A 26,739-nucleotide genomic window follows, 5' to 3' on the forward strand; every position below is an offset into this window, starting at 1 on the left:
GTTCAATCTCTTCCCACCTATGTTCGTGACACTTCTCATGCTTTGAATTTTTTCAATGATTTTAAGTTCCCTGGCCCCCACCGTCTTATTTTCACCATGGACGTCCAGTCCCTATATACCTCCATCCCCCACCAAGATGGTCTCGAAGCTCTTCGCTTTTTTTTGGATTCCAGACCTAAACAATTCCCCTCTACCACCACTCTCCTCCGTCTAGCAGAATTAGTTCTTACTCTCAATAATTTCTCCTTTGGCTCCTCCCCCTTCCTCCACACCAAGGGTGTAGCCATGGGCACCCGTATGGGTCCCAGTTATGCCTGCCTTTTTGTTGGCTTTGTGGAACAGTCCATGCTCCAAAGCTATACCGGTATCCATCCCCCTTTTCCTTCGCTACATCGACGGCTGCATTGGCACTGCCTCCTGCATGCATGCTGAGCTCGTCGACTTCATTAACTTTGCCTCCAACTTTTACCCTGCCCTCAAATTTACCTGGTCCATTTCCGACACCCCCCTCCCCTTTCTTGATCCTTCTGTCTCCATCTCCGGAGACGGCCTATCTACTGATATCTACTATAAGCCTACAGACTCTCACAGCTACCTGGACTATTCCTCTTCCCACCCTGTCTCTTGCAAAAATGCTATCACCTTCTCACAATTTCTCCGTCTCCACCGCATCTGCTCTCAGGATGAGGCTTTTCTTTCCAGGACGAAGGAGATGTCTTCCTTTTTTAAACAAAGGGGCTTCCCTTCGTCCACCATCAACTCTGCTCTCAAATGCATCTCTCCCATTTCCCGCACATCTGCCCTCACCCCATCCACCCGCCACCCCACTCGGGATAGGGTTCCCCTTGTCCTTACCTACCACCCCATCAGCCTCTAGGTCCAACATATAATTCTCCGTAACTTCCGCCACCTCCAACGGGATCCCACTACCAAGCACATTTTTCCCTCCCCCCCCCCTTCTGCTTTTCACAGGGATCGCTCCCTATGCGACTCCCTTGTCCACTTGTCCCCCCCATCCCTTCCCACCGATCTCCCTCCTGGCACTTATCCTTGTAAACGGAACAAGTGTTACACCTGCCCTTACACTTCCTCCCTCACCACCATTCAGGGCCCCAGACAGTCCTTCCAGGTGAGGCAACACTTCACCTGTGAGTCGGTTGGTGTGGTATACTGTGTCCGGTGCTCCCGGTGTGGCCTTTTATATATTGGTGAGACCTGACGCAGACTGGGAGACCATTTCGCTGAACACCTACGCTCGGTCCACCAGAAAAAGCAGGATCTCCCAGTGGCCACACATTTTAATTCCACATCCCATTCACATTCTGATATGTCTATCCATGGCCTCCTCTATTGTCAAAATGAATCCAAATTCAGGTTGGAGGAACAACACCTTATATACCAGCTGGGTAGCCTCCAACCTGATGGCATGAACATTGACTTCTCTAACTTCTGTTAATGCTCCTCCTCCCCTTCTTACCCCATCCCTGACATACTTAGTTCTTTGCCTGTTCTCCATCTCCCTCTGGTGTTCCCCACCCTCCTTTCTTTCTCCTGAGGCCTCCCATCTCGTGATCCTTTCCCTTCTCCAGCTCTGTATCACTTTCGCCAATCACCTTTCCAGCTCTTAGCTTCATCCCACCCTCTCTGGTCTTCTCCTATCATTTCGCATTTCCCCCTCCCCCCACTACTTCCAAATCTCTTACTGTCTTTCCTTTCGGTTAGTCCTAACGAAGGATCTCGGCCCGAAACGTCGACAGCGCTTCTCCCTATAGATGCTGCCTGGCCTGCTGTGTTCCACCAGCATTTTGTGTGTGTTGTTAAGTGATCCACAACAGTGTCTCTTTAAAAACTAGCAAGAATCATGTCAGAATTGTTAGGCAAGAACAAAAAATATGGCTTAGGAGTCTAAGCAGAAAACACTCCTGTTTGTCCTTATCAGTAAGGATCACAAAGAAAAGCATTTTTCAACCTAGCCTATGTCATATTTGTCAGAGGTTTGATTCCAGGTAAGTACCCCGGATAGTGGGATAAGCATTAACTGCAGAATTAATTATATCACCAAGCAGTTGTGTTTAAATTTAGTCCTCATTGGCTTTCATGATGCCTTAATAACCTTCAGTGCTTTTGAAGATGTCGTATGAAAATGCAGCTTCCAGCTAGTATGTAGATCTTAATAAATCCGAGCAACATCTTTACACCGAGGATTGATTAAAAGTAAAGCTCAAGAACATCAAAATTGACCTCTAGTGAAGCTTTATTCACCTCTTACAACAGGATTTTAAACAAAATCAATCACGTATCTCACCTGTCTTCCAAAACTTTAATGTTGTCATGCAATGCTTTCTGTTGCTCCCTTAACTGTTGGTTTTTATTGTAGTACTCTTCAAGTCTTTGAGCATCTCTGGAAAGAGATTACATATCATACACGCAAGATATTACATTTTAAACTTCTTCAGGATCAGTCTTGTGAAAGTCTATTGAATAAATGTCAAATGATTATGTGAATTCAACATTAAGCTCCCAGTAATTTACAAGTGGAAATATTTGTCTATGTAGCTGTCTGACATGTCATGACAAATGCAAACTTGTGGAATTTACTTGCTGTAACCTGAGTGAAAGTTCAAGAATACACATTAAAAAGGAAACAGGCAACAATTCTTCAAAACTATGTAAGATATGTGCTTTTTTTTTGCCCAAATGAAAAACTGGGATTAAATAATTCACTGTACTATTTACCCTTTATCATCATTTCCTGTATTATTTAGCCAGGCAGCTTCTCAGATATTTCTCAGCCACACTTGCTACAATAAGACCATTTATCTGTTAATTTATGAAATAAATATTGCTCCAATAAAAATGTTCAACAAAAAGCAAACTATTCTACCAGTGTTTTCTGATTCTATCTCAACTTGCCCTTCTGCTTGAAGCATCTGGCCCAGATGGGGTACCGAGCCGAGTAATAAAGACCCATGCTAATCAACTGGCTGGCGTGTTCACTGAGATCTTAAACTTCTTGTTTTGGCAATCTAAGGCACCCAGCTGCTTCATGTAGGCTTCAGTTATACTGGTGCCAAAGAAGAATGTGGTATTCTGCCTCGATGACTACCATCCAATAGCAGTTACATCCACAGTGATGAAGTGCTTTGAGAGATTGGTAATGAAGCATATCAACTACTGTCTGAGAAACAACTTGGATCCGCTCCAATTAGCCTATCAACACAACAGGCAGATGCCATTTAATTGTTTCTTTACTCAACATGAGAAAGCTCTTTATTGACTACAACTTAGCATTTAGTACCATCATCCCCTCAAAACTAATCAATAATCTTCAAGACCATCCCCTCAATACTTCCTTGTGCAAATGGATCCTCAAATTCTTCACTTGCAGACCCCAGTCAGTTCAGATTGGCAACATTTCCTTCACAATCTCCATCACCACATGGCTGTGTGCTTAGCCCACTGCTCTATTCACTTTACACTTATGACTGTGAGGCTAAGCACAGCTCCAATGCCATATTTAAGTTTGCTGACAACACCACAATCATAGGCTAAATCAGTGGTGGTGACGAATCAACATATAGGAGGGAGACTGAAAATCTGGCTGAGTGGTGCCACAACAACAACCTCTCAATATTAGAAATACCAGGGAGCTGATTATTGACTTTAGGAGGAGGAAATCACAGGTCCATGAGCCAGTCGTCATCGGAGGATCAGAGGTGCAGAGTCAGCAACTTTAAATTCCTCAGTGTTATCATTTCAGAGGATCTGCCCTGGACTCAGCACATAAGTGCTATTATGAATAAAGCACTGCAGCTTTTATACTTTCTCAGGAGTTTGTAAAGATTTGGCATGACGTCTAACACTTTGACAAACTTCTATAGGTATATGGTGAAGAGAATACTGACTAGCTGCATCAGAGACTGGCATGGATACACCAATGCCCTTGAATGGAAAACCTGACAGAAGTGGTGGATATGGCCCAGTTCATCACAAATAATGCCCTCCCCTCCATTGAGCACATCTACACAGCGGGTATCAGCATCTCCCACTACCTAGGTCATGCTCTCTTGCCATCAGGATGATGATACAGGAGCACAAAGATTCACACCACCAGGTTCAAGAAAAGTTATTATCCTTTAGTCATCGAACTCTTGAAGCAGAAGGGATAACTGACTTGTTCCCACAACCTATGGACTCATTTTCAAGGACTCTTCATCTCATGTTCTCAATATTTATTGCTTGCTTATTTATTATTTCTTTTTTACCTTCTTTCTTTCTTTTTGTATTCACACTGCTTGTTGTCTTTTGCCATGTTGATGTGGTCTTTCACTGATTCTATTATGGTTATAGGATTTATTGAGTATTGTTCATTTGATATATGTCATATTGTATGACATGGGTGATCATGGACTTTCAATGACCATGATTGTTCTTGACAATGTTTTTTTCTGCAGAAGTGGTTTGCCATTGCCTTCCTCTGGGCAGTGTCTTTACAAGACGGGTGACCCCAGTCATTACCAATACTCTTCAGAGAATGTCTGCATAGCATCAGTGGGTCGCATAACTAGGACTTATGATATGAACCAGCTGCTCATATGACCATCCACCACCTAAGCAGGTGCTACAGCTTGTCTTAGGGTGACCTGCAGGCTTGTGGAGGAAAGAAATTCTTTACATTTCCCTTTGATAGGGACGTATCTTCACCCTGACACTCATTATTGAATATGCCTGCAAGAAAATGAATCTGTGTTGTATATGGTGACACATACGTACTTTGATAATAAATTTACTTTGAACTTTTCAGCTCTGCAAATAATAAGCATGTATTCAAACTTTGAAACAAACTGATTTAGTCTTGTATTAGCTGAAGACGAAGTGTTCAGAAAAATTCAATTATTAATTTGCAAAACTGTTCATTGCTGTGCTTGTTACTTGAGAATGCTTTCAGGCTAGAAGTTCAATCTTTGCAGCCAGTAAAAAATTCGGGGCAGGTTTAAAAGGATTCCTTCATTGCTTATCAGTTTCATCATCTGCTCAAATTATACTGATAATGTTCTCAAAAATTCCAAAACTGATATAAAAAAAGAGGAAAGCACAAAAGTAAATTAACAATAAAACAGCAGGAGCAAAGGGAAGTTAGACCCATTTGATAGTCATGACTGACAGGACTATGAAGTCCAGACTTAGTTATGGCCTTTGCCCCAGAGTCTATAGAACCATTAGTTGCAATGTTCTGAAAAATCCAATATAAGGGCTCCATTGTTGTGGTTATCTGTACTGAAATATTAAACTTTAGGAAGTTCGGGGAGTCAGTAACAGTGACTCTTGTTAAGGACCATTGTGATCACAATGAGATATTTGTATAAAGACCAGCCATGTTGCAAGATATGCAATAAATTACCACAGACTATTTACTCATCTGCTAGATACCTACTTTTGTGAACCATAAAGAAAATCTTAAATTCACCTCCAGTTAAAACAAAAACATTGTTCTGATTCTTTGAATTCTTACACAGAAATAGAGATTCTTTATCGAATATTCCTCATTGAAATATTACATCAGTATCCTTATCCAACGAATACATTCTGTAGACTTTGTTGATCCAAAGAAATTCCACAATATTTTTTTGACCCCACCGTGATTTACTGTTGCACACGTCTTCCTAATGACATTCTGAAGGAAATGTGAAATTGGCTTAAACCAAGCTCTTATTAAAATTCCTAGTGAACCAAAAGGTAGAATTAAATAATGTTTGCAAGTTTTAAAGGTACGATGACATAAAACTGAAAGGCTTGCCTATCATTCAAAGAATAAAGTCAAAATAAAGGGGAGTATTTTTTTATTCTCACCTAAGGGAGGCCACCAGAGCAATGTAAAACCTAACAAGATGGCTCCCTTTGCACAGCTTAAACCCTTCTACTAAATAATTGCTTAAATTATTGAAAGTTTGCATAGGGTTTCCAAAGTTGAAAGTTTAGCAACAATTAAAAATTGACAACCACCTCAGTACAAACATGTAGATTATGAACTCTATACCCCACTACTGATCGTTGAATGGCAAATTAAATGAGTAATTTTTTTTTAAATTAACAATTTTAAGAACAGGTCTGAGACACTCCTAAAAGCCAATGTGAGTTGCATTTGACTACTTATGCCTGTGCTGAGTTTTGGCAAGAGGAAACCCACTACAGCAATAAATCAAACTTTATACCAAAATTGAAAAATTAATGAAAGCTTATATTTTGTCGATTAGATTTTTAAATCTCATGTTTTGAATAGTGTTACTTCCATGGTTTAAAAATTCAGCTTACAAAATCAAGGCACCGAAATTCAAAAGTTCAAAGTAAGTTTATTATCGAAGTACATGTACGTCATCATATATCACCCTGAGATTCTTTTTTTTTTGGGGACATTCACAGTAAATAGAAAGAAGCACAAGTGAATCAACCTCAGGCAATAGATTCAAACACAAAACCAGTGTGCAAAAGACTACAAATACAAAAAAAAACAAACAATAATCATCTTAAATAAATAAGCAATAAATATCGGTAACACCAATTGTGAAGTCCTTAAAAGTGAGTCCATAGTTTGTGGAATCAGTTCATTGTTGAGGTGAGTGAAGTTATCCCCTCTGGTTCAAGAACCTGATGGTTGAGGGGTAATAACTGCTCCTAAACCTGGTGGTGTGGGACTTGAGGCTCCTGTACTTCCTTCCTGATTGCAGCAGTGAGAACAGAATGGCCTGGATGGTAAGGGCCCTTAGTGATGGACACTGCTTTCCTGCAACAGTACTCCTTGTTAATGTGCTTAATGGTGGGGCGGGCTTTAGCTGTGATGGACTGATAGATTTATACCAAGTATTGTCTTCCAAATGTTGGCAACTTTACAGAAAGAAATGGGTTGTTGTAAATTGGCAATAATTACAAGGAAACAAAGATAAATGTTGGCTGTTCTGTAAGAGGTAAAAGAAAAATAAATGCTGCCCTTTTTCTATAGATGCTATCTGATCTGCAAAGCATGTCATCGTTTTCAATTTGAGATAGTTAAGGCCAATTCTGTGTAATCCTTATTATACACAATGGCAGAAGGCACAGCATTTTATTCATCTGTATCATAACCAGGCAAACAGAGTCAGAGAAATACAGCACAGAAACAGGCCCTTCAACCCATCTAGTCTGTGCCAAACCATTTAAACTGCTACTCCCCATTGACCTGCACTGGGACCTTAGCCATCCATACCCGTCATCCATGTACCTATCCAAACTTATTTTAAACATTGAAATTGTAGGAGCAAAGCCCCCAAAGGCAATAACTTCTTATGGAGCAACACACACAAAATGCTGGTGGAATACAGCAGGCCAGGCAGCATCTATAGGGAGAAGCGCTGTTGATGTTTCGGGCCGAGACCCTTCGTCAATTTCCAGCATCTGCAGATTTCCTCGTGTTTGCCTTTTAACTTCTTATGGAGGCAGCATTTAAAGATCAACATGGCAAAAAAACAGCTTGCTTCACTTGGAAAGAGTAGGCACATTGTTATACAGAATTTCTGCTTCACACGTTTTCCTTCTATATTGAAAGCTGACATCTTTGGCAATATGTTTCATTAAAATGTGAATACAGATCAATAGTTAAATGAATAGAATTAACTCCTTGTCAAGAGCATCCTCTGTGGTAAAGGAACAAGTCATAGCAGCTAAACTGGTTAAAGACATGCAAAGTGTAAGAGTATCAAACCACACTCTGGAATGAGGACAGCAATACATTTTGTATGTGCAGATGCCTTGGAGGTTTATCTAATGATCAAACTGATCATTTGAATTCTTGCTTCACACACCCTGCACCTTCCGACAGCTGTGCAGGTGTTCGGGTGCAGCAGGTTGGTTGATAAAGAAATATTATTCTGATCATCTTGTTTAAGTTGTAGATTGGCGAGAGGCTGGATACTTCACGTGCTGAAAAGCTGCAGGAGGCTAAATTGTCTGTAATAACCATTTAACATTCTATTCTGACCTGTGGCTTATTGATTCCTGATACCACAGCACGTCATAAAAGTAGTGCTTCCACAGATTGACATGACATCTTAAGAGAGTTTTGAAGGTTCTCCATTACTATATAGTTAATTATCACTTTGTCCAATGGGGTTGGATCCTTTATTGCAGAACTGGTTTTTACAGTGACCCGTCCTTTAATAACATTGGTAATTGAATGCAATTTTCGATTCTGATTTCAACTTCCTGTAAGTGAAACAATGTACTTCATAGTTTCTGTGGGAGATCAATTGACATTTCAGAATTATGGTCCACGTGATTGTTTGGCTGTCTCAAGCCTGCAGATTAGTTTGGGGGTTTAACACAGACTATATTCAGTGGGACTACTTAATTCTTACACTTTAAGATCTAAGTGTCTTTTTTTAGTCAGGCACAGGGCCAGAACACGCCAATAGCGGAAGCAATATTTTCCTGAGAGAAGCTTTCCCTTTCAAACTCACCTCCGTTCCCCAGCTTCAAAAAACACAAACAATCTCTCTCTCTCCCCCTCTCCACACACACACACACACACACACACACAGTTGAATTGTATTCTGGATATTTAAAAGGTTCTGTTCAGTTAATGCCTGTCACATCACAGCAACTCCCTGTTAGACTTCACACAAATGCGATGTCACCATCAGACATTTCCTTCCATTTTAAGCATTACAAAGGAACTGTTGGTCCTCTGAACCACCCTGGTTCACTCTTCCACCTCCACCAATATTTAGATCCCTTTTCATTTAATTTAGGGAGATACAACGCTCATCCAGTTCCAACACTGAAGGACTCAAAGAGGTGAAGAAATTCACCTGACAGCACACAAGATTAGATGCTGGAATCTGGTGCAAAGAATAAACTGCTGGAAGAAATCAACAAGTCAAGCTGCATCAGATGAAGCCTGGTGGTGGAATATGTTGCAACAAAGGCTAGTAGATGATAGGTGGAAACATATGGTTAGCATGAGCGCCAAGTGGGGGAACAGGAAGGGATGGGAAAGGGATAGGAAAGATGAAGAAAGCAAGAGAAAAGAAACTCATGAGAATAGTACGTGTTGCATTCCTTTTAACAATTCACTCTCACCTTCTCCAATTCAACCTTTGCATTCTATGCTCTGGATGTGCTGCCCTTGTATTTGGAGAAATCAGGCAGTGATTTCCATTCAGTACACATATCTCTCTGGAAGTCCAGTCACCTGTCCCTTCAATTCCCCACCTCAATCTGATCTCAATGGATAGCCCCTTGTACAGCCCCAACAATGCCCAATTTAAACACAAGGAATACTTTGAACATGTCAGATAACCAGCCTTCATTGCTCATACCTGAAATGGACGTTTCTGAACAATGACAAAAATATAAACCTGTAACATTAATAAAGTGTCTGATATGTTATATATTTACATCATTCCTTTTTTTCAGGCATATTCCCTCCCCACTCCATCCCGGTTTTCATTCATCTCCTCCTACTTGCACTTCTAGATAGATCAGCTGCAGTCGAACAATCATACACCACCCTTTCTCACTTGGCACTAACACCACTTCTGTCACTGATTTTTAACCATTTCATCCATTTTCAACTTCTTACTGCTACGGGTGGAAGTTCCCACTTGCTTCAAAAAGCCAACATTTAGGCAACAATTACACTAGTGCCTAGGAAGAATAATGTGAGCTGCCTTAATGACTATTGCCCAGTAGCACTCACATATACAATGATGAAATGCTTTGGGAGGTTGTTCAAGACTAGACTGAACTCCTGCCTCAGCAAGGACCTGGACCCACTGCAATTTGCCTAACGCTCACTACAATACGCAAACGGCAGACGCAATCTCAACGGCTCTTCATGCCTTTGACCACATGGACAACACAAACACCCATGTCAGGATGTTGTTTATTGACTACAGCTCAGCATTTAATACCATCATTCCCACAATCTTGAGTGACAAGTTAAAGAACCTGGGCCTCTATATCTATCTCTGCAATTGGATCCTCGACTTCCTAACTGGAAGACCACAATCTGTGCGGATTGGTGATATCTCTTCCTTGTTGATGATCAACACCTCAGGGGTCTGTGCTCAGCCCACTGCTCTACTCTCTATATACCCATAACTGTGTGGCTAGGCATAGCTCAAACACCATCTATAAACTTGCTGATAATACAACCATTGTTGGTAGAATCTCCGATGGAGATGAAAGGGTGTACAGGAGTGAGATATACCAACTAGTGGAGTGGTGTCACAGCAACAATCTTGCACTCAACGTCAGTAAAACGAAAGAGATGATTGTGGATTTCAGGGAGGGTAAGATGAAGGAACACATACCAATCCTCATACAGGGATGAAAAGAGGAGAGAGTGAGCAGGTTCCTGGGTTTCAATATCTCTGAAGACCTAACCTGGTCCTAACATATCAATGCAGTTATAAAGAAGGCAAGACAGCGACTATACTTAATTAGCAGTTTGAAGGGATTTGGTATGTATACAAATACACTTACAAACTTCTATAGTTGTACCATGGAGAGCACTCTTACAGGCTGCATCACTGTATGGAGGGGGACACTACTGCACAGGACTGAAAGAAGCTGCAGAGAGTTGTAAATTTAGTTGGCTCCATCTTGGGTACTAGCCTACAAAGTACCCAAGTCATCTTTGTTGAGCGGTGTCTCAGAAAGGCAGCCTCTTTTATTATGGACTCCCAGCACCCAGGGCATGCCCTTTTCTCACCGTTACCATCAAGCAGAAGGTACAGGAGCCTGAAGGCACACACTCAGCAATTCAGGAACAGCTTCTTCTCCTCTGCCATCTGATTCCTTAATGGACATTGAACCCTTGAACACTACCTCATTTTTAAAATATATGTTATTTCTGTTTTTACACGATCTTTAATCTATTCAATATACTTATACTGTGCTTGATTTACTTATTATTTATTATTATTTTTCTTCTATATTATGTATTGCATTAAAGTACTGCTGCTGCTAAGTTAACGATTTTGATGACACATGCCAGTGATAATAAGCCTTATTCTGATTGACTATCTTTCTAACACCATCTTATCACAGATGCTCCTTTTACTCTCTCTACACATGTCCCTTCTCTGCAATTTAAATATGCTCATTTTCTAACATTTCCTAATTCTGCTGAAAATTCAATGGCCTGAAATATAAACCACATTTTTCTCTCTCTACTGATGCTGCCAGACCTGATGAGTATTTCCAGCATTTGCAGTTTCTATTGCACGAAACCTAACTGTTCCCTACAACAGGAAGGGAAAAAAAAATCAATGGAAATATTCAAGTCTTCGCCAGTATTTGCTTATCCAAATAGTCCTTTATAGGTATCTACGTAAGTATCTAAGCATCAGAAATGAAGTACTTGAAGCAGAAAGAAACTGAAGCTTGAAAAAACTGGAAGGAGATAACTTTGTCCTAGTTAACAACTGAAAGGGCTTTATCCGTTGGCATGAATTGCACTGACTGTAACTGGTAGGGCAACCTCTAGCTATCAGGTTTATACCTCTGAGTCTGAGTTCTGTGCTTGTGCAATGAAAGGTAGTGGTCCACAGCAAGTTGGAGATCTGATGCCAACTGATATATCTGAACACCAACAGACAGTCCAGCAGAAGTGTGATTCATTGCAATGGTCCAGAAAGAGCAGGCATGCTCTACAACCTCATCTGTCTGAATGAGGACTTGAATGTTGTGAAAATACTAAATGCAAGTAAGTGCTTTTATAATTGTATTTGGATGTTTTTAAATAGACTGTTAATGTTAGAATGCGATTTTTTTTGTAAAAAAACATGCCATGTGAAGAGGACTGCTTGAAACAAATCTACAATTAGATGTCTATGGCAGCAGTAACCACAAAAAAGGCATTAACACCATTTAAGAACTTCAAATCCATAAATATATTTGGGAGTTTGCAACCAGAGCTTGTAACAAAACTATCATTTTCTCAGAATGACTTCCATTCTTCTCCCCCTACCCCAACAGCGTTTTTCAGCCAGTTACAACTCCTCAGACTCAGCACAGTTGGAGGGACACAATAGTCAATAGTTCTGTCATTCTCCTATGTAATAAGCCATGGAGCAAATGGACAGAAATACGAAGTTTCAATCAGTTAAATTAACACTGCTCACTAGAGAACGGCTGCATTCAACAGAAGGGTAGTAAAACAATGTTTATTTGTTTAGCCAAAAAGGTTTCACTCTGGCAAACTCCATACCCAAAACACTTTTTCCTGCCAAATGTAACTGGAAATATATACCTGATGTTTGTGTTAACTACCGAGACAGCTACTAGATATCACATTCCCATTCAGTTAATGGATAAAGGAATATGAAGTTAATAACATGCAGCAGTTCAAATTTGAGTTTAAAAAAACTTGTAAGTATTGCAGGAAAACATTACATTCCACCAGATGTAAAAGAATGAGTTTTGTTCAAACTTAACCTATATGCAGGGAGGAGCTCAAAGTGCTCCTTTGTAATTCCAGGTCCAACACTATTTCTTTTGACTTGACAGAAGATTCTATCCTGTACCCCCATCCACCCCCACCCCCAACAGCTAAGCAACTTCCAGGTTTAACTCTCATCAAATAAATCTGTTAATTCTGCTGCTAATGTATGGTAAGACATTAGACATTATAAAGAAAACAGATACTGCCACAGCATTATTGAATAGTTGAGTTAACTCCAGAGTGGATCTTAATTATCTACCTCTTACTGAATTAAAACATAAATATTTGCAAACAGAAAAGAATGTGTTCAACTGAATTCAAAAGTGAACAGAAATTTAAGATTGTCCTCCACTGTTGCCATTCTGCTATAAAATCATTTTATACTTTTATGAGGTGCAAAAGACTTGGGAGTCCTAGTGCAGGGTTCCTTTATGGTTAATTTACAGGTTGAGTCAGTGGTGAGGAAGGCAAATGCAATGTTAGCATTCATTTGAGAGGATGTAAAAATAAGGATGTAATGCTGAGGCTTTATAATGCACTGGTGAGGCCTAAATTCAAGTATTGTGAATAGTTTTGGGCCCCTAATCTAAGAAAGGATGTGCTGACATTGGAGAGGGTTCAAAGGAAGTTCACAAAAATGTTTCCAGAGATGAAAGGTTTATCATATTAGGAGCATTTGATGGCTTTGGGCCTGTACTTGCAGGAATTCAGAAGAATGGGGGGGGGGGGTGGAATCTCACTGAAACCTATCAAATGTTGAAAGGCATAGAAAGAGTGGATGTGGAGAGGATATTTCCTATAGTGGGAGAGTCTAGGACCAGAGGGTACATATGACCTCAGAATACAGAGATGTCCATTTAGAACGGAAATGAGGAGTGATTCCTTTAACCTTAATTCACTGCCACAGCAGGCTGTGGAGGCTAAGTCATTGGGTATACTTAAGTTAGAAAGTGTAAAATGGCGGCGCGACGGCCACTCCAGGAATTAACATCTGTTATCTGTAAGTAGGGGCCATGCACAATCCTGATTTGATGGGGACGGACGTGAGAAGCACGGAGGAACATCTGGTGAAACTTCTGACATGCCTGTTTCGCTGCCACTGCTACTGTGCGATCGAGAAATCTCCAGAGAGGAAGGCCCCGAATCAACGGCTTTGCCTGTTGCTTGGTGGCCGGGGCCGAGGTCAAAGCGATCGGCAGAGATGGGGCTCGGTGTCGGAGGGCTGGTCGGAGGCTCGAAGTTTTCGGACGGACTCAGAGTTGGCTGTGGTCGGATGCTTCCAGAGGCTGCATCGGGAAACTTTGCGGCACTGGAGGTTTATGGCAGGAAAAGTTTTTCTTCCTTCTACCATCTGCATGAGATGATGGGCTATCGAGGACTTTGAAACTTTCATTTACCATGTCCATGGTCTGCCCAGTACAAATTATGTCATTGATTTGTACTGTTGTAACTATATGTTATAATTATGTGGTTTTTGTAAGTTAGTCTTGGTCTGTCTTGTGTTTTTGTGATATCATACTGGAGGAACATTGTATCATTTCTTAATGCATGCATTACTAAATGACAATAAAGAGGACTGAGTGTCTTCACAATCTAAGATTCTTGATAAGTCTGGGCATGAAAGATTACAGGGAGAAGGCAGGAGATTAGGCCTGAGAGTAAAACCGATCAGCCATGATGAAATGGTGGAGCAGACTCGATGGGTCAAATGACTTAAAACATATAAGCAGAATTATCAGAATCAGAATCCTTTATTATCGCCAAGTATGAGGACACATACAGGGAATTTGATGCCGGTTTCCCTGAATTATGGTCTTATTTTATCTGCTGGGCACCAAGGGTGAACTCTGCCCGAAGAAATCAAATATGCAACAACTAGATTAGAACATTCATCTGCAAACACCACATGCATATCCCACCTTCTGCTAACAGCTACCCATGATCTGAAGGATTTTCTGGTTTTACAGATTGTGGAGAAACTCTCACTAAATAACTGATATTGAACAATCTAATGAGACTTAAACAAGAGAAAATCTGCAGATGCTGGAAATCCAAGCAATACATACAAAATTCTGGAGGAAATCAGTTTTGGGCCGAGACCCTTCATCAGAACTGGAGAAAAAAGATGCAAAGTCAGAGTACAAAGCTGGGGGGAGGTGAGGAAGAAATACAAGGTAGTAGATGATAGGTAAAACCAGGAGGTGGGGGAGGGGTGAAGTAAAGAGCTGTGAAGGTGATTGGTGAAAGATATAAAGGACTGGAGAAGGGGGAGTTTGATAGGAGAGGAGAGAAGGGCATGGAAGAAAGGAAGGAGAAGGAGCACCAGAGGGAGGTGATGGGCAGGTAAGGAGATAAGCTGAGAGAGGAAAATGGGAATGGGGATCCCAGTCTTCTTTATGCCATAGACCAACACCATTAAGAAGGGGATCCGGGAACCCCGGGATGGATATGAACCCTTAGCCTGGATGGGCATGCATCTTTGAAGCCTACAGAAATGGCTACAAAAGTACCGGTAGTTATATTCTTCCAAAATTTCTTAAGATTCCAGAGAAGTGATAGAGGATTAGAAAATACTAATGTTACACCCCCGTTCATAAAAAGGGGGGCAGCAAACTATAGGCATAATATGTATTGTAGGAAAATGTTACAACCAATTACTATAAGTCATACCAACACTTTTGATATTTTATAGTTAAATCTAGCAGAGTCAGTATGGCATCAAGAGAAAATAATGTCTTGATGGATATATTGGAATATCTTAAGGAGGTCTCCACCATTGCATAGATGGAACTGAAAAGAGAAATCTTATATGGACTTCTGGAAGGCATTCAATAAAATCACTCATGATAATAGCACACTGCTGGAGATAAAACATCGGCAAGAATAGTTATAGAGTAGGAAAATGATATTGAATAAGTCACTTCTAGTTTATAGGGGATACAGGAGAGAAAGAAAGTAGAAGGGCAAAAGGTGGTCTTGGTAGATAGGACTAAGGAGAATCCCAAAACTCTCTAAGTATATTAGAAGTAAAATATGTAACCAAATAATTAATAGATTCTGAAAGAAAAAATTCTTCCATAGCTGCCAGATGATATGAATAAAGTTCTAAATCAACACTTCTCTGTGCTATTTACCACAGAAACCATGGAGGTTGGTGAGTTCAGGGAGGGGCACTTCTTCTAGAACATATAGATATCATGAATATGTAACCACTGGAAAAACAGGTGCGCATTAGAGTTGATAAATTCTCAAGGTCTGATGCGGTCAATACCAGCATGCAAAGGTAAGCAAGGGAGGAGATTACTGGGGCAATGACAGATTTTTGCATCTTTGTTAGCCACAGACTGAAGAGTAGCTGATGTTTTCCATTTGGGATTAGCCTGAAAACTATAGGCCAGTGAGTAGTAGGGAAGCTTTGGTGGGACAGGATTTTTGTACACTTGGAAAGATGGAGACTGAACAGGAGAAGTCAGTGTGTTTTTTTATATGCAGGGGAGATTACATCTCATGAATATGACCAAGTTCTTTTTGAGGGGATAACTACAAAAACTGATGAAGGCAGTAGACATGGTTTACACGGAGCCGAGTAAGACTTTGTCAAGGTAGGCTGGGCCAGAAAATTAAGGCACAAGGGACTCCAGATATGCTGGCAAACTGGATCCAATATTAACCTGGTAACAGAACATGGAAGAGGACAACTGTGAATAAGTGTTTTTTCTGATTAGAAGTCCACAACATATGTTCCCTAGGAACTGGCGCTGGGGAACTTTGTTGTTTGTAATGTGTATAAATGGCTTGGATAGGAACGTAGGTGATTTCATTAATTAGTCTGCAGATGACACAAAAATTGGTGGAGTCAAGAAGATTGTCTAAGCAGAAAGCATGACACAAGTTAGCTGAAAAGTTTGATGGAGAAATGGCAGACAAAATTTAATGCAAGCAAGTGTAAGGTAATGCAATTTGGAAAGTCAAATTCTGATAGGACATACAGAGTTAACGGCAGACACCCTGGGATTGTTGATGTATGGAGAGACCTTGAAGTGCAAGACCATTGTTCCATGAAAATGGTGACACAGATGGTCAAGGTAGGGAAAAAGCATTGTGTATGTTTGTTTTCATAAGACAAGCATTTACTATAAGAAACGGGATGTCATGTTGCTGCCGTACAAAACATTGGTTAGACCACTGCAGTATCGTGTGCAGTTTTGTCTCCACACTACAGGATGTGGTACCCACAGAATGCAGCAGGGATTCACCAAGATGTTGCCTGGCTGTAGTTATAAGGACAGATTGGATAGGATTTGCTTATTTTCACAAGAACACAGGGAAGTGAGAGATAACTTTAAAGGAAGTTTATAAAATGATGAGTGACAGCAGAGTCAAGAATTAGAGAGCAAAACTTTTTGAGGTAAAGGGGGAAATTTAAGGGCGATATGAGGGACAAGTTTTTCCACAGAGGGTGGTGAATATTTGGAAATAACCTCAAGGAAGTGATGAAGGCACAATGTATAAAAGGCATTTGGGTACATACTTGAATGGGGTAAGTTTAAGGGAATATGGCCCTAACACAGGCAGATGGGATAGGCATAGATAAGAATCATAATCGACAGAGACAATGTGGGCTAAAAGGGCCCGTTTCTGCATTGTACAATTTAATGAATATTGACTAACAGGCAGTAAACAGAGAAAAGAGGATCACTCGCAGGTTGGCAACTTGCAGCAAATGGGGTGCCACAGGAACACAACTACTTAGTAATAATGGTTGGGAAAGGAATAAAATATATAGTAGCTAAATTTAAAGATGGCATAAAAATGGCTGGGGGCTGAGGTTGAGTAGCAAGGAACGTGTAAGCAGTTCAGATTGATAATATTGTAACACAAAGTCCGGAGTGGAAGCCACTACACCACCGGCCAGTAAGTGTTAGGGTGAAAGTGTAGTAAAGTGAACTTGGGGATTGTTGGATCAGCCATGATCCGAAAGGGGTTGAGTGACCCAATTCTGTTTTTAATATTTCCTATCTTGTGTTTCCACTATTGAATGCTTTCAGTTGGTAGATTTAAATTGCATAGATAATTAATATATCATTACCAAACCAATGTTAAAATGATACTGATCAAAGTATCCGGAGTAAGCATATGCATGTCAAATGATATGATTAAGTAACTCACAATGGATAGTAAAACTGAAATATTAACAAATTCCTAAACACTCGGTTCCAGTTAATTAAGCACTCAGATATGAATTGGCAAAAAGGCATATTTTTATTCTTCTGAAGACACATTTTAACATTGATAGGTACATGAATGGTAGGGATATGGAGAGCTATGGTTTTGGTGCAGGTTGATGGGAGTAGGCAGTTTAAAAGGTTCGGCAAGCACTTCTGTTTCTGTGCTGTACTTCTTTATGACAATGACTTTATTATTAATAGCTCCAATTATTATGTTAATCATAACTTTATAAAACTCCGGCTAAGCCATAACAGAAGTAACCAACCAGTTCTGGTCACCACGGTTTGAGAGACTAAGGTCAGAGAGATAGTGCGCAAGAGATGTTCTAAAATGATTCCAGGTCTGAGAGATTTTACCTTCAGGCTAGGTTGAAGACTCAAGTTATTCACCTTGGAGCAATTTATATTGGAAGAAGATTTAATGGGGATGTACAAAGTCAAGAATGGTTTATATAGTTAGATTAAATAAGTAGTTTTTTAAAAAAATATGGATCACTAAATCAAAAATATGGGCCGGTCCAAGGGCCCATGGACACCAATGCAAAATGAAGGGGCAAAATACAACTGTGTTTTTCTCTATTTGTAGCCTACTCATAGTATTATAAAGTTAATATAAAAAAAGCAATCACACAATCAAATGTCAGAGACAATTAGCAATAGTAACGTCAATGTTAAAATTTGTATTTTTCAGAAGTAAAATGCTCTACTATCTCCATTTCATATTTGTACATCAGTACAGTTACGTAATGTTTCAGCATTTGTATTTCAGAGGCAAGGGAATCAAACTACAATTCCTTTATAGAACAGTGGTTAAGATCCGGAATTCACTGTCTAGAAACAGAGCCTATCAAATAGAGCATCATAACTCATCGGGCTGTGGGAAAAGAGCAAGGAAATGGGGTTGAATAGACTACCCTAGAAGAAGCCAGCATGGACTAACTGCTAAATAGACTCATTTATTTCAATGATTCTATAATTACCTTTCTAAATTAAACAAAGTATGATAATTGAAAATCCAACATCATACATTGGCTGTTTTACATAGTCTGTCGGTACAGGTGTCCCCCGTTTTTCGAACGTTCGCTTTACGACAACTCGCTGTTACGAAAGACCTACATTAGTACCTGTTTTCACTACCCAAAGATGATTTTTGCTTTTACGAGAACAAGATGACGGCTTTATACGTCTGTTTACCCCGAGAAAGACTACAATGACTGTGAAACCTTGTGCGGGTAATTGTTTGCGCATGCGTGTACGTGCGTATGTATGCATGTACGTGCCGATTTTTTTTCTCCAAATCGACTTTGGCTTGCTGTCTTCCTGATTTTGGTAAGTGAAACTACACCATACATACAATATTTCTACTTTATATAGGGTGTATATTTATCATATAATTCCTGCTTTTACTATATGTTAGTGTTATTTTAGGTTTTATGTGTTATTTGTTATGATTTGGTAGGTTATTTTTTGGGTCTGGGAACGCTCAAAAATTTTTCCCATATAAATTAATGGTAATTGCTTCTTCACTTTACGACATTTCGGTTTACAAATGGTTTCATAGGAACGCTCTACCTTTGGATTGCTGGGGAAACCTGTATTTAGTGGCAATAAACATTACTTTTCCTGGCCTGACTTCTAAGCCACTGAAAAGAAAGCTTTAACTTATATTCAGTGTATCATTAAACAATGTTTCAGAATAAATTTAAGATACTTACAAACATCTCTCCTTCTTTAGTTTGGTTACTTTTACTTGCAGCACTGTGATTAAAAATAAAATTACATTTCAGAAAGAAACAACAACAAGAATTATAACAATTATATTTTGTAGTCAGTTAGCTAATATTACATCCCTCTACTTCATTAAGTGTGGGGGGGGGGAGAGGGGAAGCATTCATTGTGTGAAATCATAAATGTAAAATGCTACAGACATTGGAAGTGTAGAACAAAATCAGAAAACGATCTTGGAATGAAGCAGGTCAGTCGGTATTTGTGGCAAGAACAAACAAGTTAATACTTTGGCTCTTCCAAGAGCAGTTCTGACAAGCAGACTCCCAAAGTATTACTGTTGTCTGTTGCCTCCAATAAGAATGACTGACTGTTTTGTCTCTCTAAGGGGTGATTAACATTATTGTTTGATCAGCTATTAAAAGCGTATAATTTAAAAGCTACAATATTTTAATACTTCGCTATGTGATTATTACTGTAGTCGCTTTTAGATTGATACACACCTAGGCTGAAGCAGGATAATAAAATGCAAATAACCTGAAAAACTAGTTACAGAAGTAGATAATCCACACTTAAAACTTTCATATACATGACCCTGTTTTGAAAGGGGTCTACTCTGTATGAATAGCAACCAGTTAAATCCCATGTACTTAACTCCTGCATCTAGTTCTCTACAGAATGAAGTATTATTTTTACAAGAAAGAAATTCAAATATTGGTTGAAGTTCAAAGAGTAATTTAGTAGATGATCATATACTTAAGATCCTTGGGATCTTTGTAACAGGATCTCTCCACTCATTCTATTCAGAGTGGCTAGGGATATTTGAAAAGGTTGATTAATCTTAGTAATGATATCCATGTAATGGCAAAGATAAAACAAGGCAGTCCATCTGTTTTTGACCTAGATATTGGAGTCAACAGCCTCACCCAATCCTGTCAATGATATAATAAACCTTTAACATCTCCAGACATGTCTAAATTGAGAAACCAGGTACACAGACTAAACTAGAAGTCTGATGTAATCAGACTCTCAGAACCGCAGAGTGTAGCCAACATCCAGAATTACATCATCCCTGGATACACCGGTGGGTTACAGGCAAGAAGGGGCGACTCTGTGAGTCCTCAAAAACAGATCATTAAACTTTAAGTCCAGAGTATCAGATGAAGAAACCTACTGATTACCTCCTAGCATCTTCCTACTAATGGATAAAATTAGACTGCTCAGTGTGGAGCAACACTTACAAGAAATATGAAGGAAAGTAGGGCATAGTAAGTAAACTGATTGGATACTTCATTGTCCATCAAGATTGGCTTGGTAGTATCATCACTGACCAAGTCCTGAACGATACCGCTATCATACAACATCTATGGTGTGGCAAAAAAAACAAACAAGAGTGGAAAAAACTACTAAATCAAAAAACTATTTTGACTCATTGAAGTCACATGATTTTGTGGGCCAAAGGGCCTGTATTGTACTGTAGGTTTTCTATGTTTCTATCACTCATGGACATCATTCCATTTGTAGAGTGCACCATGTCTGCACTAAAATAAGACTGATTCAGCCAAGTCCCTCAGTTCAGACCAAGAACTCAAACAGCTCCCTTACATATTACTTCCTGAAACACGAGACTACTTTCTCTTCCAAACTAGGGAACCAACCAGGTTTCATGATGTGTTAAAAAAATAAAAGAAGTGGCAACAGAGAAAATGCCAATCTGGAGCAGCTATAACATAATAATGGCATTTGTAGTAAACACTATAATCAGCTAATTGGCCATTAACAGGTCAGATCAAAACTCTTCAAAGCTGCTGAATTCTCTTGTGAAAAAGTAGTAGACAATCAAATGGCAACATGAGGTTTCAGGAATATTCCTATCATCATCAACAATGGTGGAAAAGCACATAGTAAAAGCCACATACACGCAATGCTGGAGGAACTCAGCAGGCCAGGCAGGAAAGGAGTAAACAATCAGCATTTAGGGGCCAAGACCCTTCTTCAGGACTCATCTGCAGATTTTCTCATGTTTGCAGTAAAAGTCAAGACTGAATAATCTAGAAGGGGACAGTCTAGCTTTAGCCATTCCACATTGTCAGTACAAAGGCTCTAGGTCTGACAACATCTCTATCCCAACACTCAAGAGATCTGCTCCAGAATCAGGCAATTCTTTAGCTAAGCTGTCCTATGCAACAACAAAACTCACATCCAACAAAGAAGTGTACAAAAACTTGTAAACAAATGTCTTGACTAACTAAATCAGGATTAATACAATCTGGTTAATTACCATTAGTTAGAAGACATCATTAATATTGCAATTATCGAGTACTTTCTAATAACCTGCTCACCAGTGATCGATTGAGACTCCAACAAGACCACTTTGGTCCACTTTCTCTTTCCCACCTGATTTCAACCTCAAGCGAAATACAGTAGCTTATTTCCAGAAGAAACAAATATGGCCATTCTTAACACCAAAACAACATTTGACCTTGCTGACCACAGGAAACACTGGCAAACTGAATTCAACAGGTATGAATGAGAAAATGCCTCATTGGTTGAAGCCAGGCCTAACAAAAGAGAAATTTATTATGAGAGATTACTCATCTAATCCCAGTATAACTCCACAGAAATTTCTCAGCCATGTTTCCAATCTCTTGCAGATATTTCATGATGCGGGCATAAAATCTGAGACATTTACTGCTAGCTGTACATTCACATTTCCTCAGGTTATTGCTTACACAGCAAGATTAAATAACCTTGTCAGCTTATGTAATTCACATCTCAAGAATGAGTAAAAGAAATTATGCAAAGTGGGTGGTTTGTTTATATCATTAGTGCTTGGATTGATTTTTAAAATATAATGTCAAGTGATTGGCTTATATCAGTGGGTCCTGCCCACACTCTCAAATGAGTACTTCTACAGCATCTCTCTGCACAATTTTAGATCTTTCTTGGCAGCAAGTGTGTCTTTTATAGCTTCTGGCAAGACCTAGTTGACAGCTCCAAGATTCAGTAAAATATTATAAGTTCAGGCACATGATCTTCAATTTGCAGTGCTGAACTTTGTCTACTGATGTTCACTCTACTGCATTTATTCTGTTTCTGTGTAATTATAAATCAAATTACTTGTAAGCTGCAATGACACTCTTTTCTATAAAAAGCAACACATTTAACTGAGGATATTTAATGAATAGTAGTTATTCATGAGGTACCCTACTCCTCTGCACAACTTACTTAATGCTTACATGTTTGAATCAAACAGATTTGGTTCTGCTTGCTAAATGGATCTTGTTGCCAGCAGAGCTGTGAAACCTGAATTGAAATATATGCCTCTTATACATCCCTGTGACAGGAACAATACCAAGTTCTACATGTTATCTCAAAGCAAAACCTTGACGTCAATCAATTACTTTATAGAGTAAATAGGGCAACATGGTAGCATAGAGGTTAGCTATGTTTCTGCCGCTATCTGTAAGAAGCTTGAACGTTCTTCCTGTGACCACGAGGATTTCCTCCAGGTGCTCCAGTTTCCTTCCTCCAACAGTCCAAAAGTTATACCAGTTGGTAGGCTAATTGGTCATTGTAAATTGCCCCGTGATTAGGCTAGGGTTAAATTGGGGGACTGCTGGGAGGCACAGCTTGAAGGGCCAGAAGAGCCCATTTCACACTGTATTCCAATAAATAATCAAATAATCAAAGATTAAATTTTTTAATCTTATAATATCAAAGATTAGTTTTTCAATCTAAAAACATGCATATTTTATTAGGTAATCACAAGTTTACTTATTGAAAAGTCTAGATACAGTGGGCCAGAGGGCACAATCTCAAAATACAAGGATGTCTCTTTAGAACTTAGATTAGGAGGAATTTTTTTTAGCCAGAGGGTGGTGGATCTGTGAAATTTGTTACAACAGACAGCTGTGGAGGGTTTATTTAAAGCAGAGGTTGATAGATTCTTGATTAGTAGGGGCATGAATGGTTATGTGGAGAATGCAGGAGAACGGGGCTGAGAGAGAAAAAAGATCATCATCATTATTATGTCAATGATGTAGGCAACCGTGGTCTCACAACCATGATTATTCTTGACAAATTTTCTACAGAAATAGTTTGCTATTGCCTTCTTCTGGGAAGTGTCTTTACAAGATAGGTGATCCCAGCCATTATCAGAGATTGTCTGCCTGGCATCAGTGGTTGCACAACCAGGACTTGTGATATACACCAGCTACTCATACGACCATCCCACACCTGCTCCCATGGCTTCACGTGACCCTGATCTGGGAGATGCAACACCTTGCCCAAGGGTGAATTACAGGTCAACAGAGGGAGCACTTTACACCTCCTTTGGTAGAAATGCATCTCCACCACACCACACTGATAATAGATCAGCCATGATCAAATGGCAGCGCAGTCTCAATGGGCTGAACGGTCTAACTCTGCTCTTACATCTTATCGGTTTTATTTTTTTTCAAAAATGGGATAAAAATATGCTTGCAACTTTTTAAAGCAAGTTTTTTATAAACCTTCAGCACTTGCAGGTGTGTTGTATGTGTGCGTCTGTGTGTACTGTGCGTTCGTTCCATTTTGTGAATTGATAATTAAATAGAAGGGAAAGGAAAGAAAGCCTCAAACAGGTAACTGCAATTAAAACCATAAAACCATTTGATATGAACTTTAATCCTGGTCCACACCCACCTAAAGGTATGAGACTCCCCAACAATACAGCTCCTGTATGAACAGGCATTCCATTTAACAAAGCATTCCAAATTGAAACAAGCGCAATCTGAGCCTTCAACAAGAGGAATAACTCAGTCGAGTACTGCACAACATGTAATTCAAACCCAAACTCCTATCAAATAGAAACAAATTAAATAAATAAAATAGAGACCTTTCTCCCAACATTAAAACTTCATGGATTCTAAAGCTGCTAGGAAGCTAATGTTTCACATCCAGCACAGTGTGGATGATTAGTGTGGTGTATACTAGAAGTGTATGCTAAAGCTGAGTGTCTTCACTGGAAGCTGAATAAATAAAAGCAGTCTTCCTCTAAAAAGCCACTTAGCAATTTTCAGCGAGACTGCTCATCTTCCTTCTGGCTTTATGGGAGCTTGTTGTAAGGGCAGAAATGCAGTAGAACTATTCATATTTATAGAGGTGGTAGCACAAGAAAAATATTTAGATGCAAGATTAATGATAAGACAATAGGACATTTGGTCAAGAAGTGCAATTTTTGCACTACTGCAAGAAAAAAAAAGCTATACATGTATCCAGAAGGAAAGTCAGCAAGCTCGAGAAGGCTCTCAGACATACAAGTTACAACAATATTCCTTACATGAAAACAAAACCAATATTGGGATAACACTAAGAGGATTAATAACTTGTACATGTTTTTAGTTTTTCAAGTGTATTTGGAGCATGCATTACATTAAATTGTCCCTCTGTGCCAAAATTAGTTGGAACAGTTATTTTAAAAAGTTAAAGGTATCACCTCTCATCCACCCGCCTCCCCAACCCACCACACACACACTGCATATTTGGCATTGCCTTGACTCAATGTCAAATTGCAGCAGCAGGTTTAACATGAACAAGGTCACCTCAAAAATGGTAATTAATGCCACATTTTTTTCTTATCTGCAAATTTTATCAGAAGCCTGCAGAGCCAAACAATGTACCACAGAGCATAAAGTGTGAAAGTACAAAATACTACCTTCCTTAATTTAAAACTGAAGTTGTCTATTATAACCTAAAATTTAATAGGCTGTAGCCTAAAAGTTAGGTTACTTTTAGTAAGTAACCTAAAAGTGATTAGATCCAAGAGTAAAATATTTCAATCTTCAACATGCTTTTAAAAAGAGAACTTATTTAAGAAATTTAAGGAAGTACTGAAAACAAATTTAGTGCCATTAATACAAAATGCACCTAAAGACTTACCACAATTTGTGACCATATCTTAATTACATCAGCATTTGGAATTAGCTCATGGGAAACTATTTTGATGAGGATTTTAACTAAATGGGCAGGGAAGGGCATTCCAGAAAAGGAGCTGCAATGGGATTAGAGAGGTGGAAGGTAAATAACAGCATTGAGCAGAAAATTACTGTTGACCAACTTCATAAAGAAATGCTACCCGTGGGGTGCTGAAGGTTTTCCTGGAGAATGTGTTCCAGGATACGGTCACCTACACTGAACACATCAAGCACAAGACAGTCACTGCCATGGATGTGGTGCCAGGGCTGCAGTCTCTATGGCTTCGACAGCTGAAAAACTCCCACTTCCTCCAGAGCACAGAACAAAGGCTTGTATCGATAAGAAGACAATATACAAAATGATCAGAAAATATTAAAAGCATAGTACTTGCCCTTTCAAGCAGTTAACTAAATATGGATCCCTCGACTTTAAACCTTGCTTGCCAATTTCTATTAATGGTAAGAGGGAGATGAAAAGGGAATTAGAGGATTTCCAACAAAATGATTTCCAAACTAAGGGATTGTGATTTCCTTTCGGTTGTGATTTCAAATATGACAGATCTTTCAAGTAGCTTAAACAAACATGAGTTCTCATGCAGCCTCCGCCTTTGTTAGCTTTATATTTTATGAAATTTCTTCCACTAAAAAGTAACTTTTTAATGAAAATATTAAAACAAATAAATTCCAACAAGTTTACTAGGAATTTCTGATAAGCTCTTTTGACATATTTAAAATATGTCTGCAAATTATTTTAAACAGCAGAGAGCCCTAAGTAATACTAGAGTTATCACATTATGCAGATACTTATGGCCCAGATATACCAGAGCAAATGTCAATTTTCCTCAAAGGTGGTGATAAATCTCCAAAGTAAAATGTGAGAGACTAGCTGCAACTGAGCCAAAGCAAATGAAATTTTAGGTTCCTAAGTAGGAAATTATGTAAATTCACTACAATTTTCATATTTTTAGTATTACAGGAAACTGTCCCTTCGGCCTCAATCTAGTATTAAAATTGTATCTGATCATAGTCAGTATTGATCTAATCAAGTTATCTGCTGTAAACATTACATAAATAGATTACATCATCTTGGCCAGCTCTCAAAAGAAATGCAGTTAGTCACAATTTCACAACAGACTACATTGTAGTACAGCCAAATAGCTTGTAGCACATTTAAACAAGCCATTTTATACTTAACACCTGCACTAGTACAAGGATATGCACAAAGACTTCAAAAGTCATGTATCAAAATGGATAAATTAATAATGTTCCAAATAATCACAAAGAAACAGAATTAACCTCTGACCTGCTGGGTGTTCTCAACATTTTATGATTTCAAATTTCCAGCATC

At 39.2% G+C, this 26,739-nt stretch overlaps 1 protein-coding gene across 7 annotated transcripts in view; it reads right to left on the reverse strand.

Annotated features, from left to right (window-relative positions):
* Positions 1-26,739, reverse strand: part of rbbp8 (retinoblastoma binding protein 8) — a 128,630-nt gene that overhangs the window by 38,231 nt on the left and 63,660 nt on the right. For 6 of the 7 annotated variants that reach the window (XM_073039142.1, XM_073039152.1, XM_073039179.1 and 3 more), the window contains exons 3-4: positions 19,425-19,467; positions 2,306-2,401 (exon numbers count right to left, since the gene is read on the reverse strand). In XM_073039142.1, coding sequence (XP_072895243.1) covers positions 2,306-2,401; positions 19,425-19,467 — 139 coding nt within the window. Of the gene's footprint in view, positions 1-2,305; positions 2,402-19,424; positions 19,468-25,783; positions 25,842-26,739 lie in introns of all 7 variants that reach the window. The other variant, XM_073039188.1, reaches the window with a different exon arrangement.

This window comes from Hemitrygon akajei, chromosome 1 (genome assembly GCF_048418815.1).
Source record: "Hemitrygon akajei chromosome 1, sHemAka1.3, whole genome shotgun sequence".
NCBI classification, from domain to species: Eukaryota; Metazoa; Chordata; class Chondrichthyes; order Myliobatiformes; family Dasyatidae; genus Hemitrygon; species Hemitrygon akajei.